Source organism: Schistocerca americana, chromosome 6 (genome assembly GCF_021461395.2).
Source record: "Schistocerca americana isolate TAMUIC-IGC-003095 chromosome 6, iqSchAmer2.1, whole genome shotgun sequence".
NCBI lineage: Eukaryota > Metazoa > Arthropoda > Insecta > Orthoptera > Acrididae > Schistocerca > Schistocerca americana.
This window is the reverse complement of record NC_060124.1, coordinates 409,439,239-409,455,120: the sequence shown is the minus strand read 5'-3', so window position 1 is coordinate 409,455,120 and position 15,882 is coordinate 409,439,239. Positions and strand designations below refer to the sequence as shown.

Sequence of the window (15,882 nt, the reverse complement as noted above, 5' to 3'; positions counted from 1 at the left end):
ATGTCCTTCCAGATAGTAGTAGTAGTAGTAGTACCTTTATTCATCCGTAGATCTCATTTTACAACGATATAGGACATGTCAAAGTATTTACAAGTTTAGACCAATTTAAAATAAGCTAATTCTTATACACATACATTTACAGACTTCTGGTTAGAGACAATCGTTAGATTTACTCCTAATCTACAACACTTTTTTTACAAAGAACTTATTAAATAATGTAATGCCACACTGTTCACTCATATCTCATTATCAGTCACTGCACACACTATACACACATTGTTTCATAACACTTCACTCACTACACAAACAAACACACAAACACACACACACACACACACACACACACACACACACACACACACTGGTAATCACTGGGCCATTTTCTGTACCACAACTTCCCATTTGCTATCCTGAAAAACTGAGTCATCATCCCTCTATAATGAGTGAGATGTTGAACTCAGAAAGAGGCAGAAGTGTTAGAATTGTGCTACACATAGCTTGGGGGTAAGTTTTCCTAGAAAAGGAAAAAAGAAGGGAAAAAACATAGTGTGAAGGTGTTACGTGGAATGTTGAATGTTTTATAATCATTATTTTTATTTATTTGTATAACTTTTTTGCCAAACCCGTACTCTGTTTTATCTAAGTAATCCTTCATTGTATAAAATGTATTGCATAACAGGTTCTTTTTAGCTGCCATTTTAAATAAGTGTATTTTTGCAACTTCTTTAATCTCTTTTGGTAATTTATTTTACAGTTTTATTCCTTGGTAGAAAATACTGTTTTGAGTTTTACGTTTATTTTTTCTTGATAAATGTAAGTTGAGTCTAGCTCTTGTTCCATGGCCATAAAGAGAGCTGTTTGTGCAGTAATTACCAATGTTATTTTTGATGTCTAGAACTGACTGGTAAATGTATTCACAGGGAGTAGTTAACATTCCCAGTGTTTTGAACAGATCTTTACAATGAGCTCGACTAGTATTTTTGGTTATTATTCTTATGGCTCTTATCCGGAGTTTGAAAATTGTGTTCATATTTTGTGCATTTGTTCCCCAAAAAATAATGCCATGGCTAGGAATTGAGTGTGCATATCATAGTGTGTAACTAAAAGACAATGCATGTTACACACTGATGAGAGGATTCTAAGGGCATAACATTCTGAAGACATTCTGTACCTTAGTGTTTTCACACGACTTCAATTGAGAATCAGTATTCATTCCTAGAAATTTTGCATGTGTTATACAGTCTGTAGAGGTGCCATCTACATTTCTACATCTACATTTACGTGATTACTCTGCTGTTCACAATTAAGTGCCTGGCAGAGGGTTTGATGAACTACCTTCAGGCTGTCTCTCTACCGTTCCACTCTTGAACAGCGCGCGAGGAAAACGAGCACTTAAATTTTTCTGTGCGAACCCTAATTTCTCTTATTTTACGGTGGCGATCATTTCTCCCTAAATAGGCAGGTGCCAACAGAATTTTTTCGCAATCGGAGGAGAAAACTGGTAATTGAAATTTCATGAGAAGATTCCGTCGCAACGACAAAAGCCTTTGTTTTTAATGATGGCCACTCCACGTATCATGTCTGTGACACTATCTCCCCTATTTCGCGATAATACAAAACGAGCTCCCCTTCTTTGAACTTTTTCGATGTCGTCCGCCAGTCCCACCTGATGCGGATCCCACACCGCACAGCAATACGCCAGAATAGGGCAGACAAGCGTGGTGCAAGCAGTCCGTTTGGTAGACCTGCTGCACCTTCTGAGTGTTCTCCCAATGACTCGCTGCCTTTTGTTTGCTCTAACCACAACATGAACTATGTGATCGTTCAATTTAGGTTAATTGTAATCGTAATCGCTATGTATTTAGTCAAATTTACAGCCTTTAGATTTGTGTGACATATCGCGTAATCGAAATTTAGCGGATTTCTTTTAGTACTCATGTGAATAACTTCACAGTTTTCTTTATGCAGGGTCAATTGCCACTTTTCGCAACGTACAGATATCTTATCTAAATCGTTTTGCAATTCGTTTTGGTCATCTGATGACTTTACAAAACGGTAAATGACAGCATCATCTGCAAACACTCTAAGACGGCAACTCAGATTGTCTCCTTTGTCGTTAATATAGATCAGGAACGATAGAGAGCCTCTAAAAGTTCCTTGGGGAACGCCGGATATTACTTCTGTTTTTCTCGATGGCTTTCAGCCTGTTGCTACGAACTGTGACCTTTCTAACAGGAAATCAGGAATCCAGTCGCACAACTGAGGCGATATTCCATAGGCACGCAGTTTGGTTAGAACACACTTGAGTGGAACGGTATCGAAAGCCTTCTGGAAATCCAAAAATCTGGAATCAATTTGACATCCCCTGTCGATAGCATTCATTACTTCATGAGTATAAAGAGCTAGTTGTGTTTCACAAGATCGATATTTTCTGAATCCGTGCTGACTATGTGTCAATAAATCATTTTGTTCGAGGTACTTCATAATGTTCGAACACAGTACATGTTCCAAAACCCCACTGCAAATCGACGTTAGTGATATGGACCTGAAATTCAGCGGATTACCTCTACTTCCGTTTTTGGGTATTGGTGTGACTTGAGCAATTTTCCAGTCTTTAGGTACGGATCTTCTTGTGAGCGAGCGGTTGTATATAATTGCTAAATATGGAAGTATTGTATTAGCATACTCTGAAAGGAACCTGACTGGTATACTACCTCGACCGGAGGCCTTAAGTGATTTTAGCTGCTTTGCTACATCGAGGATATGTACTTCTATGTTTCTCATCTTACCAGTTGTTCTTGACTGGAATTCAGAAATATTTACTTCGTCTTCTTTGGTTAAGGGGGTTTGACCAGAATCTCTTTGAGTTTTCTGCCAGATTCCGAGACAGTGTTTTGTTGTTGAAATTATTAAAAGCATCTCGCATTGAAGTACGCGCTGTATTTCGAACTTCTGCAAAACGTTGCCAGTCTCTTGTATTTTAGGTTCTTTTAAATTGGCACGCTGTTTTCGTTGCTTCTGGAACAGCGATCTGACCCGTTTTGTGTACCATGGGGGATCAGTACCGTCACTTATCAATTTATGTGGTATATATCTCTCAATTGCCGTCGATACTATCTCTTTCAGATCATTCCACATCTTTTCTACGCTTACATGATCAGATCGGAAGGAGTGAAGACTGTCTCTTAAAAAGGCGCTAAGAGCATTTAAACGACTTTAGATAGATATACTTTGCGTTTCTTTTTGATGGCTGTAGGTGTTACGGTATTCAGCCTAGCAGAAACTGCCTTGTGGTCGCTAATCCCTGTATTAGTCACGATACTCCGTATTTGTCCAGGATTATTTGTTGCTAAGAGGTCGAGTATGCTTTCGCAACCATTTACGCTTTGAGTGGGCCCATGAACTAATTGTTCAAGATAATTTTCTGAGAAAGCATTCAGCACAATTTCGGATGACGTTTTATGTTACGTCAGACTGAAGTCACCACCGATTATGATTGTATGAGTGGGGTACCTATTTGAAATGAAACTCACGTTTTCTTTGAACTGTACAGTATTTAACTTAACATTGTCATTTTCCCTCTTCAAACTGAAATTCATGGCATTAATGTTCTTTATGTTCAATGTCACTTTATTATTTATTGACCAATCTTAAATTTCCTTGAGAGTTTCGTTTGCTTTCTTTGCAAGGAGTTCTCTTGTTTTCTCAGTGACTAGAATATTGCTGTCATCAGCGAATAGAATTTTTTTACCATGAGCAACACTACTGGGAAAGTCATTTATGTGTATCAGGAATAGTATTGCTCCTAATATGCTACCTTGCGGAATCCCTATATTAATGTATTTTGCTTCTGATAAGTGTTCTACTAAATGTTGAGATCTATTTGATGGCTATGTTATCTCTACTCTTTGTACCCTATCTGCTAGGTATGATCGAAACCAGTCGTTAGTTACCCCTCTTATTCCTACTGCTTCTAATTTATTTAATAGAATCTTGTGGTCGACGACTGTATCAAAAGCCTTAGAAAAATCCAAAAATATGCCTGTGACACACACATCTTTGTCAAGAGCATCAAGTACAAAATTTGTGAAGTCTGCTGTGGCTGACTCCGTATTTTTTCCACTTCGGAAACCAAACTGTGATTCGCTTAAATGATTGTATCTATTCATGTAATTCATTAATATGTCTTTCATAATTGCTTCTATTATTTCCGAGAATTGTGACAGCAGGGAAATGGGCCGGTAATTTTCTATGTCCTCTGCATTATCTTTCTTAAGCAAAGGTACAACGCTTGCCTGTTTTAAGTGCTCTGGAAATGTCCCTGATGTGAAGGATTCATTTATTATACTTGTTAAGGGGCCTTTTATAATCTCTATGCATTGTTTCAGTACACTCATTGGTACTTCATCTAAGCCTACTGACTTTTTATTTTTTTAGTTTTTGAACAGCTGTATTGACTTCATTCTCTGTGGTTGGAAGTAACATTGTATTTAGTGCAACATTATTTCCAGGTGTTATATTTGTTTTGGAGAATTTTTGCTGTAACTTCTCTGCGAAACTTGAAATTTGGTCGTTTACATAGTTTGCTGAGTGTTGTGGAGTGTTGACACGCTCGACCACCACTTGGGTACTCAAAGGCGTGTTCCCGCTTGCCTCCTCGCTGGCTAGCAGAAGACCGTAAAGATCAGCGAAGAACCATCTGTGTGGAGTTGCTTGGACGTTACGAGGTTGAGCGTGACAATTTTTTGTCTAATTTAGTCACAGGTGAAACACAGATCATCACTTCGAAACGGAAACAGAACGTCAATTTATGGAGTGGCGGCACATCACCTCTCCTCCAAAGAAAAAGTTCAAAGCCGCACTCTCATCCCATTCTTCTGGGACTCGAAGCGGTTACTCCTTTTGTGTTGTCTCACTGTCACTGTAGACTTGTACCATGGGAAGCAAGGAGCGGATGTTGTTTCGTGGCCGGTACCCTCTTTCTATAAGATAACTGCACGCATGTGTTCACTGGGTTCTTTATTAACTTAAACACGAAGCTGATTAACTTAAGATAGTCCATGTGTCCTTCATAGTCCACGTTAGCCTCACTGCTGGTGAAGTACAAATCCCGCTATGTACATTACTCTGGTCGCTAGCTACTGACTGACTGAGCGAGAGGCTGAGCTAACTGCGACTGCGACTCCGACTGGGCTGCGGCTGATGACTCGACTCTTTGACTCACTGGATGACTGACTGGGCCCTCCGTTGGTGGTGGCGATCTAACTACTGGCGGTCGAGAGGGTATTGTCGGCGCGTTGCTTGCCAGTCTCTGTTTGGTCTCTTTATGATAGGCGCATTGCTTGTGCCTACTATTGATCTTTTCGCAACCTCTTTGCCGCTCTGTGTGCTGGCGACAGCTTACGCCACCATAATTCCGTTTGATGTCCTCCCTCACGGTGCGACAATAACCTCTGAAGTGTAGCTTGCTACCCTCAGGAAATTGAAAAAACTGCTTCAGCCTCTTAGTCGCCACAAAAATGCAAAAGATCTTGTCCTTCTTCATGACAACTCAACGCCTTACACAAGTCTGCGCACCCTAGAGGAGCTCACAAAACTTCATTGGACTGCACTTCCTCATCCACCCTACAGCCCCGATCTGGTACCTTCAGACTTCCCCCTGTTTGGCCCAATGAACTATGCACTCCGCGGAAAGCAGTACGTGGATGATGGGTTCAAATGGTTCAAATGGCTCTGAGCACTATGGGACTTAACATCTGAGGTCATCAGTCCCCTAGACTTAGAACTACTTAAACCTAATCAACCTAAGGGCATCACACACATCCATGCCCGAGGCAGGATTCGAACCTGCGACCCCAGCAGCAGCGCGGTTCCGGACTGAAGCGCCTAGAACCGCTCGTCCACAGCGGCTGGTTTGGACGATGGGGAGATTATTGATGTAGCACGACGTTGGCTCCGACGTCGATCACTAGAATGGGACCGTGAGGGCTTACAGACCTTCCCAGTAATGTGGCGGAAGAGTGTAGCACTGAACAGAGATTATTTTGAAACATAGGGTTTTGCAGTCAAAAGAGTGGGGAACAAAACTAGCTACTTTCAGAAAAAAGTGATGCATTACTTACTGAACGTCCCTCGTAAAAATGCCACAAAAATCTACTCTTGTAGGCACTGCATGATCCATTGGCGCAGACTAAATGTGAAAATAAATTATCCTCCATTTATAAGAATGTTCATATAGACTTCATAAAAATAATTAACTCCATAAAATCTCGGCCATAAAATAATCGTTTATTCAGTATAACGTATAAGGACAAGACAACTCTGCATACGAGATGTGATCAAAGAGTAACGGGATTTTTTTAATTTCACTGGCTTTATATATTCGATTTTCAAAAATTTTTCATGTTGTTGGTACACATGTTCATGACGTATGTTTCCATTTTCAGCTGTTTCGAATCTTTAGTTTGTTTTTGACACTCGAAAAGGTTCTAAGTGTTTTCGAGTGCTCGGCGAATTTTTACTTTCGAAAAAGTTGGATCAAAGAACCTCTATTAAATTTTACTTGAAAAACGAAACTAAGTGCAGCATCGCACTCGAAATGTTGACTGTGGCTTTTGGCGAATCTACTACGAGTAAGGCAAAAGTTTACGAGCGGTATAAACATTTCAAAGAGGGTCGAGAAGACGTTGAAGACTACGTCCATCCTGGACATCCTAGTTTTGTGGCGGTGTTCGTAGCGACAAACAATTCGCTGTAGAAACGGCTTACGAAGTCACCGCCACACTTTTAATAGCGGGCTGACCGGTCCGCTGGAACAGTGAACAGAAAGATGAAAACCCAAACACTCTGATTAAATAAAAGTCGGTACTTATCTTTATTAATGAAGATACAGAAACACAGTAGTGAACTCCGTGTCTACAGAGATCTGTCTAGTTCGAGTCGGAGCGGCTAGGTCAGCGTCGGCTGACGACAAAGAACAACTCTGCTGCGATGAACACACAACTGACTAGCAAGTACACAATTCGGTGGCGAGTATACAACTGAGCGGCGAATACAGAACTGTCCTAGCGCTCGCGACTCCAGCGCTTAAGAACCCAGAAGCCAGCGGTGGCGCGCGCAGACTTGCGGCGATTTCCTGTCTCGCTGGCGCTGCTTATGCGGACGGCGTCCGGACTTTGATGCTGCCAACCTTTTGGCAGCGGGCTCGGGTGGCATTACTGGCTAGGATATAACACTCCTCCCCCCCCCAAATCGCCGCACCGTCGTTGAATAATGACGTGGCGAGCGTCGACGGCGGGGGAGGGGTCTGGCAGCAGGCGTAGCAGAAGAGACCGGGGCGGAGACTGTTGTCGGTGGCAGTCCCCGGTCCGCACCCCAGCATTGGCTGCGCGGGGCCTCGGGAAACACCGACTGAAAACCGAGGTCAGGGTGCACGCCTGACCACGGGCGCAGCTTCTGGTACTGGACGCGACGGGGCGTCGGGACCCACAAAGAGAGGCAGCGTCTCCTGACGCTGTGTCGACGGCTGCTGAGTGGGCGCCGGACAAGGCGCTGCGGTGTCAGACTCCTTGGGGGTGGCCAAGGAAAGCGGCTGCAGGACAGGCTGCACAGCCACCGCTTGGGAAGGCGGCCCGGCTGAGGGGTCGACGTCCATCAGCTCCGAAGGCGGTGGTGACTGAAGAGGGACCGCAGGCGCCGGAGCGACCACCTGGGGCGCTCCCGGATGAAGCTGCGCGGGAGGCATCAACGGGACGGGCTGTCGGCGTGGTAGCGGCGACGGCTGCTGCTGCTGCCCTGGGGGCGGCAGCGTTGTCGGAAGGCGCGGCTGGAACCCGCCGCGGACCAAATCTGTGGACAAAGAACGAGCGGCAGAATCCGGGCGGCCAGCGCGGCGCAACTGGTTCTGATGCCTCCTGTGCACCCCAGTAGCACCTTGAACAGTATAAAAACCGCGACCCTGGACACTTATCACGGTACCACGTTCCCAACGACGGCGACCGTGATAAACTCTGAAAAAAACGGCGTCGTTGCGCTGAAAACGCGTGCGATGCTCAGAAGCGGCGGGTCGATCCGGGGGGTGCAACAACCGTAGTAGGGTGCGATGACGACGGCCGTGGAGAAGCTCTGCAGGCGAAGGGCCGTCACGTGGCGTGGTCCGGTACGACGACAGGAACGTGATGAGGGCCTGCTGACGAGAGTGCGTAGCACGAAGGCGGTCCATATGATCCTTGAATGTGCGTACAAAACGTTCCGCTGCACCATTCGATTGAGGGTGGAACGGCGGAGTAAGAACATGGCGAATGCCATTGGCAGAACAAAAACTTTCAAATTCAGCAGAGGTAAATTGTGGACCATTGTCAGACACGAAAACTTCTGGAAGACCCTCAATACAAAAAATTGAAGTCAACGCCTGTATAGTTTGGGCAGACGTTGTAGACTGTATGGGCACAACAAACGGAAAATTACTAAATGCATCTATCACGATGAGCCAACGAGAATTCCAATATGGACCAGCGAAATCAATACGTACTCGCTGCCAGGGACCGGCAGGGCGTGCCCACTCAAAATAGCGTTGAGGCGGAGCTGCTTGGTGTTCGGCACACGTCGAACTATCTGTAGACATCTGCGTAATCTGCTTATCAATGCCGATCCATGTACAATGACGGCGGGCAAGCTGCTTGGTTCGGACCACTCCCCAATGACCTTGATGCAACAAGTCGAGGACCTTGGATTGGAGCACTTGGGGAACCACTACACGAAGCTGGTCATTCTCGGTGCGTAACAGCAAATCTCCGTGCGAAACAGACAACAGATGACGTTGCGGATAATAGCGACGAACCACAGGATCCGATATGTCCTTTGCCTTGGACGGCCAACCACGTTGAACAAAACGTAATAGTAAACTCAGATGAGGATCCGTAGCTGTCTCGCGTGCCACCTGACGATAATCAATCGGAAAATCCCGGAGGGATTGATGCTCATCGGCGTCAATCTGATGGCAAGAGTCGTCAGAGGAATCGAAGACATCATCCGCAGCAATCGGCAATCTAGAAAGCGCATCAGCGTTTGCATGCTGAGCTGTAGGGCGATACAGTATCTCATACTGGTATTGTGATAACAAAAGAGCCCAACGTTGTAGTCTCTGAGCTGTCCGCTGAGGAACTGGTTTAGACGGATGAAACAGTGACGTCAGGGGCTTGTGATCTGTTACTAAATAGAATGGTCTACCATAGAGGTAGTGATGGAATTTTGTGACACCGAACACAATAGCCAACGCTTCCTTGTCCAATTGGCTATAATTACACTGAGCTTTGGTTAGCAATTTAGATGCGAACGCAATAGGACGTTCGGTGTTACCGACTCGGTGAGACAACACAGCACCGAGGCCGAAAGAAGAGGCATCACAAGCTAACACCAGAGGCTTGTTAGGGTCGTAATGGACCAGACAACGATCATTCAATGAAGCGTCTTTAAGCTGCTGAAAGGCTGATTGGCAATCAGCTGACCACACAAACGGAACATTCTTACGGCGGAGACGATGCAACGGTGCAGCAATATGTGATGCATTAGGTATAAACCTAATATAATATGTCAATTTGCCAAGAACTGCTTGCAATTCCTGCAGATTGCGAGGGGCGGGCAAATCACGAATAGCTGCTAAATGTGACTGGGAGGGATGAATGCCTTGAGCATTAATAACATGTCCCAGATACTCCAACTCCGTAAGGAAAAATGAACATTTATCGATGTTGCAACGTAGGCCTGCCTGAGACAACACTTTAAACAAACACTCCAAATTACGGAAATGTTCAGCAGGCGTCCGACCGGACACAACAATATCGTCTAAATAATTGCAACACGATGGCACATTAGCCAGAAGTTGTGACAAAAAACGCTGAAAAACAGCTGGAGCTGACGCACAACCAAAAGGCAAACGCAGAAAACGGAACCACCCCAACGACGTGTTTATGACAAAATACTGTTGTGATTGCTCGTCGAGGGGCAATTGCAAATATGCTTCACGGAGATCAATTTTGGAAAAGAAACGAGCTTCCCCTAACTTATCCATCAGCTCGTCCGGTCTAGGCAAAGGAAAAGAATCAATGACAGTCTGAGGATTAACTGTCGACTTAAAATCAGCACACAAACGTAACTTGCCAGACGGTTTCTTTATAATAACTAAGGGAGAAGCCCACTGGCTCGCTGAAACGGGTTGAATAACACCGTTGTTTTGCCAACGACGAAGTTCATCTGCTACAGGTGCCCGGAGGGCGTGAGGCACTGGACGAGCACGACAAAATCGAGGCTGAGCATTATCTTTTAACGTAATATGAGCGGCAAAGTTCGCAGCACAACCGTGTTCGTCTTTAAATATGTCACTGTATCGTTTACACAAATCGGTTATGCTGTCTTGAGGAACAACAACAGAATTAATTTGCAACACATTGTCTTGGATAGACAGGCCAAACAAGTCAAAACAGTCTAATCCGAAAATGTTTACACTGTCTGTAGCGCGGAGCACTGTGAATGAAACTGTTTTTGTATTGCCACGGAATGTGGCTGGCACGCTACATACACCTAACACAGGAATTTGTTCTCCACTATAAGTAGCCAAAGAATGTTTTGCCGCTGAAAGTTTAGGGCGGCCGATAGCCGCATACGTACCACTATTTATGAGAGTCACAGACGCACCAGTGTCTAATTGAAAATTGAAGGTCTTATCCTGGATGCGTAGCTTCACAAATAGTTTATTACACTGTCTCTGGATCGGTGCAGTGGAGGCGGAAGACACAAAATCAGCGCGTTTAGCGCGTGTTCGCTGCTTACGACAACTCGTGGGTTGGGCGGGTGGAACAACAACTCCCGCTTCACTTGCAGTCTGTACATTACTTTTTACAGCGTTGGAATTAAGCTTGGGTTGCATAGCAGAGGGCTGGGTGGGTGGCTTATTGCGAACAAGTTTATTACCCACACGAACCGTGGAAGAGTCTTTAAACGCGACCTTCCGGGCGGCCTGGCTTTGAAGAACATGAATATCCATGGGCTGGGCAGCACTAGAATTGTTCTTGCGTTTACGCAAACAAACAGTCTGGATGTGTCCTTTCCTTTGACAAAAGTGACAAACCGCGTTTCTTAACGGGCAACGTTCACGAGGATGAGCAAGAACACACTTTGGGCAAGACGTAACTATCATTTTGCACACGCGGCTGACGAATGTGTTTAACATGACGCGGCCGGCTAGTGTTTATAGTCTGACTCTGCCGGTGGGGCCGCGGGCGTGACATAACTTGCTTAGCACAGGCAATTTGAGAAATACATGGCTGATCTAACTCACACTGAGCTTGGCAAAAGTATCTTGGGCTTCAATGATGTTCATCACAGTCTCTAATGACGGGTCAGGCAACTTTAAGATAGCAGCACGAATACGAGAATCTGCAACGTTTTGAGTAATAGCGTCTCGTAACATGACATCACTGTAGGAAGCTCCACACACACAATTAAATCGGCACTGACGGGTGAGGCCCCGTAAATCTGTTAACCACTGTTCATTAGATTGATGTGGCAGTTTCTTTAATCTGAAGAACTTGAATCTGGCTGCTGCCACATGAACTCGCGACTCGAAATACTCAGCAAGCTTGTTGACAACAACGTCATAGTCTAAAGCTTCTGGCTGGGATTCCGGGAACAACTTACAAAGTAGTCGATAGACTTCCACGCCTGCAGTGGAAATTAAATAAAGTTGCCGCTCAGTACCTGTGATTTTGTAGACTCATGTGCGCCTGCAACTGCGCGAAATATTCTCGCCATTCTTCTCTTGACACATCAAAAGCACGGAAAGGTGGTGCTGCCCGTGCTTGTTCCTTTTGTGTTGGAGGAGTAGCCGCTTGTTTGGCGATTGCTTCCACCAGACTTTGTATTTGCTGACTCTGTAACAAGATCAACTATTGTAATTCGGCAGACATAGTGAACACAAATTAAACCAGCCCCCAAAATTTTATCGCTATAATTAGTATAACCAGAAACAAGTTGAACCAGCCCTGCACACGAGTTCGGAAGGCCTCGTCGCCAGTTTTGTGGCGGTGTTCGTAGCGACAAACAATTCGCTGTAGAAACGGCTTACGAAGTCACCGCCACACTTTTAATAGCGGGCCGACCGGTCCGCTGGAACAGTGAACAGAAAGATGAAAACCCAAACACTCTGATTAAATAAAAGTCGGTACTTATCTTTATTAATGAAGATACAGAAACACAGTAGTGAACTCCGTGTCTACAGAGATCTGTCTAGTTCGAGTCGGAGCGGCTAGGTCAGCGTCGGCTGACGACAAAGAACAACTCTGCTGCGATGAACACACAACTGACTAGCAAGTACACAATTCGGTGGCGAGTATACAACTGAGCGGCGAATACAGAACTGTCCTAGCGCTCGCGACTCCAGCGCTTAAGAACCCAGAAGCCAGCGGTGGCGCGCGCAGACTTGCGGCGATTTCCTGTCTCGCTGGCGCTGCTTATGCGGACGGCGTCCGGACTTTGATGCTGCCAACCTTTTGGCAGCGGGCTCGGGTGGCATTACTGGCTAGGATATAACACCTAGCGCATTCATTACTGGCGACAATGTGGAAGGAATGAAAAATATAGTTCCTTAAAATCGCCAAATCACGATCAGAGAGGTTGCTGATGACGACAGCATATCCTTTGGCTCATACCAAGCAAATTTTTGGAATATGTTGGGCTTGAAACGTGTAGAAGCAAAATTTGATCCGAAATGGTTGAATTTCGATCAAAAACGACGTTGCGTAGACATCGCTCGGGAATTGTTGAATGAAGTCGAAAATTATCCAAAACTTCTAAAGAAGGTTACGACAGTCGACGAAACATGGGTATTCGAGCATGACATCGAATCCACGGCCAAGTCGTCCCAACAGCAACTGCCCGAGGAGCCAAGACCGAAAAAATTCGACAATCTCGATCACATGTGCTATTTCCTTAGATTACAGTGGAGTAGTGCATCACTACTCCATGTCATGGTCATACGGTCATACGGTCAATAAGGAATACTACCTGGAAATTATGCGCCGTTTTCGTGGTGCAATGCGAAAATAATGACCAGAATTAAGGCAAAACCAGTCGTGGAAATTTCATGTCAATAATGCTCCCGCTCACACCTCAATGCTTGTTCGTGATTTTTCGGCAAAAAGCAAATTCTTTATGTACCCTCGGCCACCGTATTTGCCGGACACGTCACCCTGTGACTTCTTTCTGTTCCCGAGGCTGAAGAGAACCGTGAAAAGGATGTCGTTTTGCCACCATTGATGGGATAAAAGTAGTATCGCTAAAGGAACTGAACACCATAACGAAAAGTGAGTTCGAGAAGTGCTTCCAGGGTTGGAAAAAGCTATGGCACAAATATTATCTCTGAAGAGGATTACTTTGAAGGGGACAAAGCCGATGTTGATGAATAAATAAAGATTCCTTAAGGGAAAAAAAAGTTACCATTACTTTTTCATCACACCTCATACATAAACTATCTGATCAAAAGTACCAGAACATCTGTTAGTGGAGATTAATAGGGGGAGTGTCTACCCTTGGTGTGTATGACAGCGTTAACTCTGATGGGGACTCTTTGCATGAGGCGTCTGAATGTCTGTTCTTCCTCAAGAGGCGAAACCGTAGAAGGTAGCGATGTTGAACACTATGGGTCTGGCACAAATTGGACGTTTAAACCATCACAAAAGTGTTCCTTTAGTTTCAGGTCGGGATTCTTGGCAGGTCAATCCACTGCAGGAACGTTGTTGTCCAAGAACCATTACTTCACAGATGCTGCTTCATGAAAGAATACATTATCGTGCTGATACATACAATAATTATCTCCGAATCGTTCTTGTGCTGTACGCTGTACACAGTGCTATGAAATGTATTCATATCCTTCTGCATATAGTGTTTTCTTAAACCAGTAAGGGTACCGCATCGTAATTACGAAAAACACCGCCAAACCCTAATACCATCTGCTCTGTACTTCACTCCTGGCACTTCGCGTGATGGCAAGTAACGTTCAAAACCTGATGCTCTCTTTTTGTCTGAAATGCTTATCGTATTTGTCTCACTTTTGCACATGGTTACACTCCAGACAAATATGTTCATAAAATACTTCATATCACTTAAGTTCAAGTGATACATAACAAATTCCTCTTTTTCAAAATTTTTTCTGGCTGTTGCCAGTCTAGCTTTTGCGTCGTCTCTCCTCCGACATAATCAGTTAATTCCTGCACAAAAAACCAAACTCATCTACTACTTTTATTGTCTCATTTCCTAATACAATTCCCTTGGTATCTCCTGATTTAACTCGACTACACTCAATTACCCTTATTTTACTTTTGTTGCTGTTCATTTTATAATCTCTTTTGAAGACATTGTGCATTCCGTTCAACTTCTCTTACAAGCCCTTCGCCACCTCTAATGGAATCACAATGTCATTGGCAAACATCAAAGTTTTCATTTCCCTTCCGTGAATAATAATTCCCTTACCAAATTTGTCCTTGGATTCCTTTCCTACTTGCTCAGACTGAATAAAATTGAGAATAAACTAACACCTTATTTTAGTCCTTTCTTAACTAGTTATAGAGTCTCTTCCACGTCCTTTGACTCTTACAACTTCAGTCTGATTTCTGTACAGGTTTTAGATAACTTTTCTTTCCATGTACTTTCCCCCCTACTTCAAAATTACAAAAGTTCACCCCAGTAAATCCATTCCAGTCAATATTGTCAAAGTCTCTCCCTGTATCTACAGATACTGTAGATGTAGATTTGTCTTTCTTCAACTTATCCAATATGCTATGTCATAGGATCAGTACTGCATCACGTGTTCCTTCGTCTCTCTCGAAAATGAAATGATCTTCCCCAAAGTTATCTTCTGCCAGTTTTCCGATTCTTCTGCAAATAATTGTGACTTATGCAACGTATTCGATTGTATTCACATCTGTAAGCACTTGTTTAGTTTGGAATTGTAATTACGTATTATATTCTTCTACACTGCATAACACAATTAAAGTGTCTCTTTTGTGAAACTTCGCAATTGTCTCCCGGGTACGAAAAAGTTTGAAATTTAGCTCAAAGGTGCCTAATGCCTTGCGATGTCGTCCTCTGGCTCGGCGACTCTTAAAACAACTAGATGCAGACACATTCTAAAAAAAGGCTAGAGCTCAGAGGTGAGGTGTAATCTGGGTTATTGGCGACGCATTGGCAGCAAATTTCATCACAATTCTGTCCAGCTCCTCCGTAGGCGTGCCACACAGTAGTAAAGTAGTCACACCACCTCTTACCACGTTTCATCCCTTCTTTTCACGTCTCTGCGACGGAGATCAGAACTTAACAGATACTTCGACTGCCACTTAGCAGAGTGGCACTCTACTGCTGCTCTAGCACCTGAGTGTAGGCAATCTCTTCGACAGACTTTAGATTCCCCATGCCACGCCCGGGAGGGCGCGAACAAGAGAGCTGAAAAAGCATAAACACCCATTGCTGCTTTGGATCATGTTCAGATTTCGTCAAATGGTTTTGAATAGTCCCTAGTTGTTCCACCCTGCGCATGAGAGCAAAACTATCGGTCGTTCTACACTCGAAAGGGGTCAGGGCACATTCATTGGGGCTGCAGCCCCATGATATCCTTATACAAGGATTAAAACGTCCAGGGGGTGACAGCAGTGTCGAACTTTGCCCAAGAAATTCACAGTGCCGTAGACACTGGCGAGCAGATTGATGCCGTATTCCTGGACTTCAGGAAGGCATTTGATACGGTTCCGCACTTACGTTTAGTGAAAAAAATACGAGCTTACGGAATATCGGACCAGGTTTGTGATTGGATTCAGGATTTCCTAGAAGAAAGAA

At 44.3% G+C, this 15,882-nt stretch overlaps 1 protein-coding gene across 1 annotated transcript in view; it reads right to left on the bottom strand.

Moving 5' to 3' along the window:
- The window catches only part of LOC124620176 (extensin-like), a 47,512-nt gene extending 36,471 nt beyond the window's left edge, over nucleotides 1-11,041 (bottom strand). The window contains exons 1-2 of the mRNA XM_047146846.1: nucleotides 10,828-11,041; nucleotides 7,442-7,848 (exon numbers count right to left, since the gene is read on the bottom strand). Of these exons, the coding sequence (XP_047002802.1) occupies nucleotides 7,442-7,848; nucleotides 10,828-11,041 (621 nt within the window). The remainder of the gene's footprint in view (nucleotides 1-7,441; nucleotides 7,849-10,827) is intronic.
- Nucleotides 11,042-15,882: the final 4,841 nt, after the last annotated feature.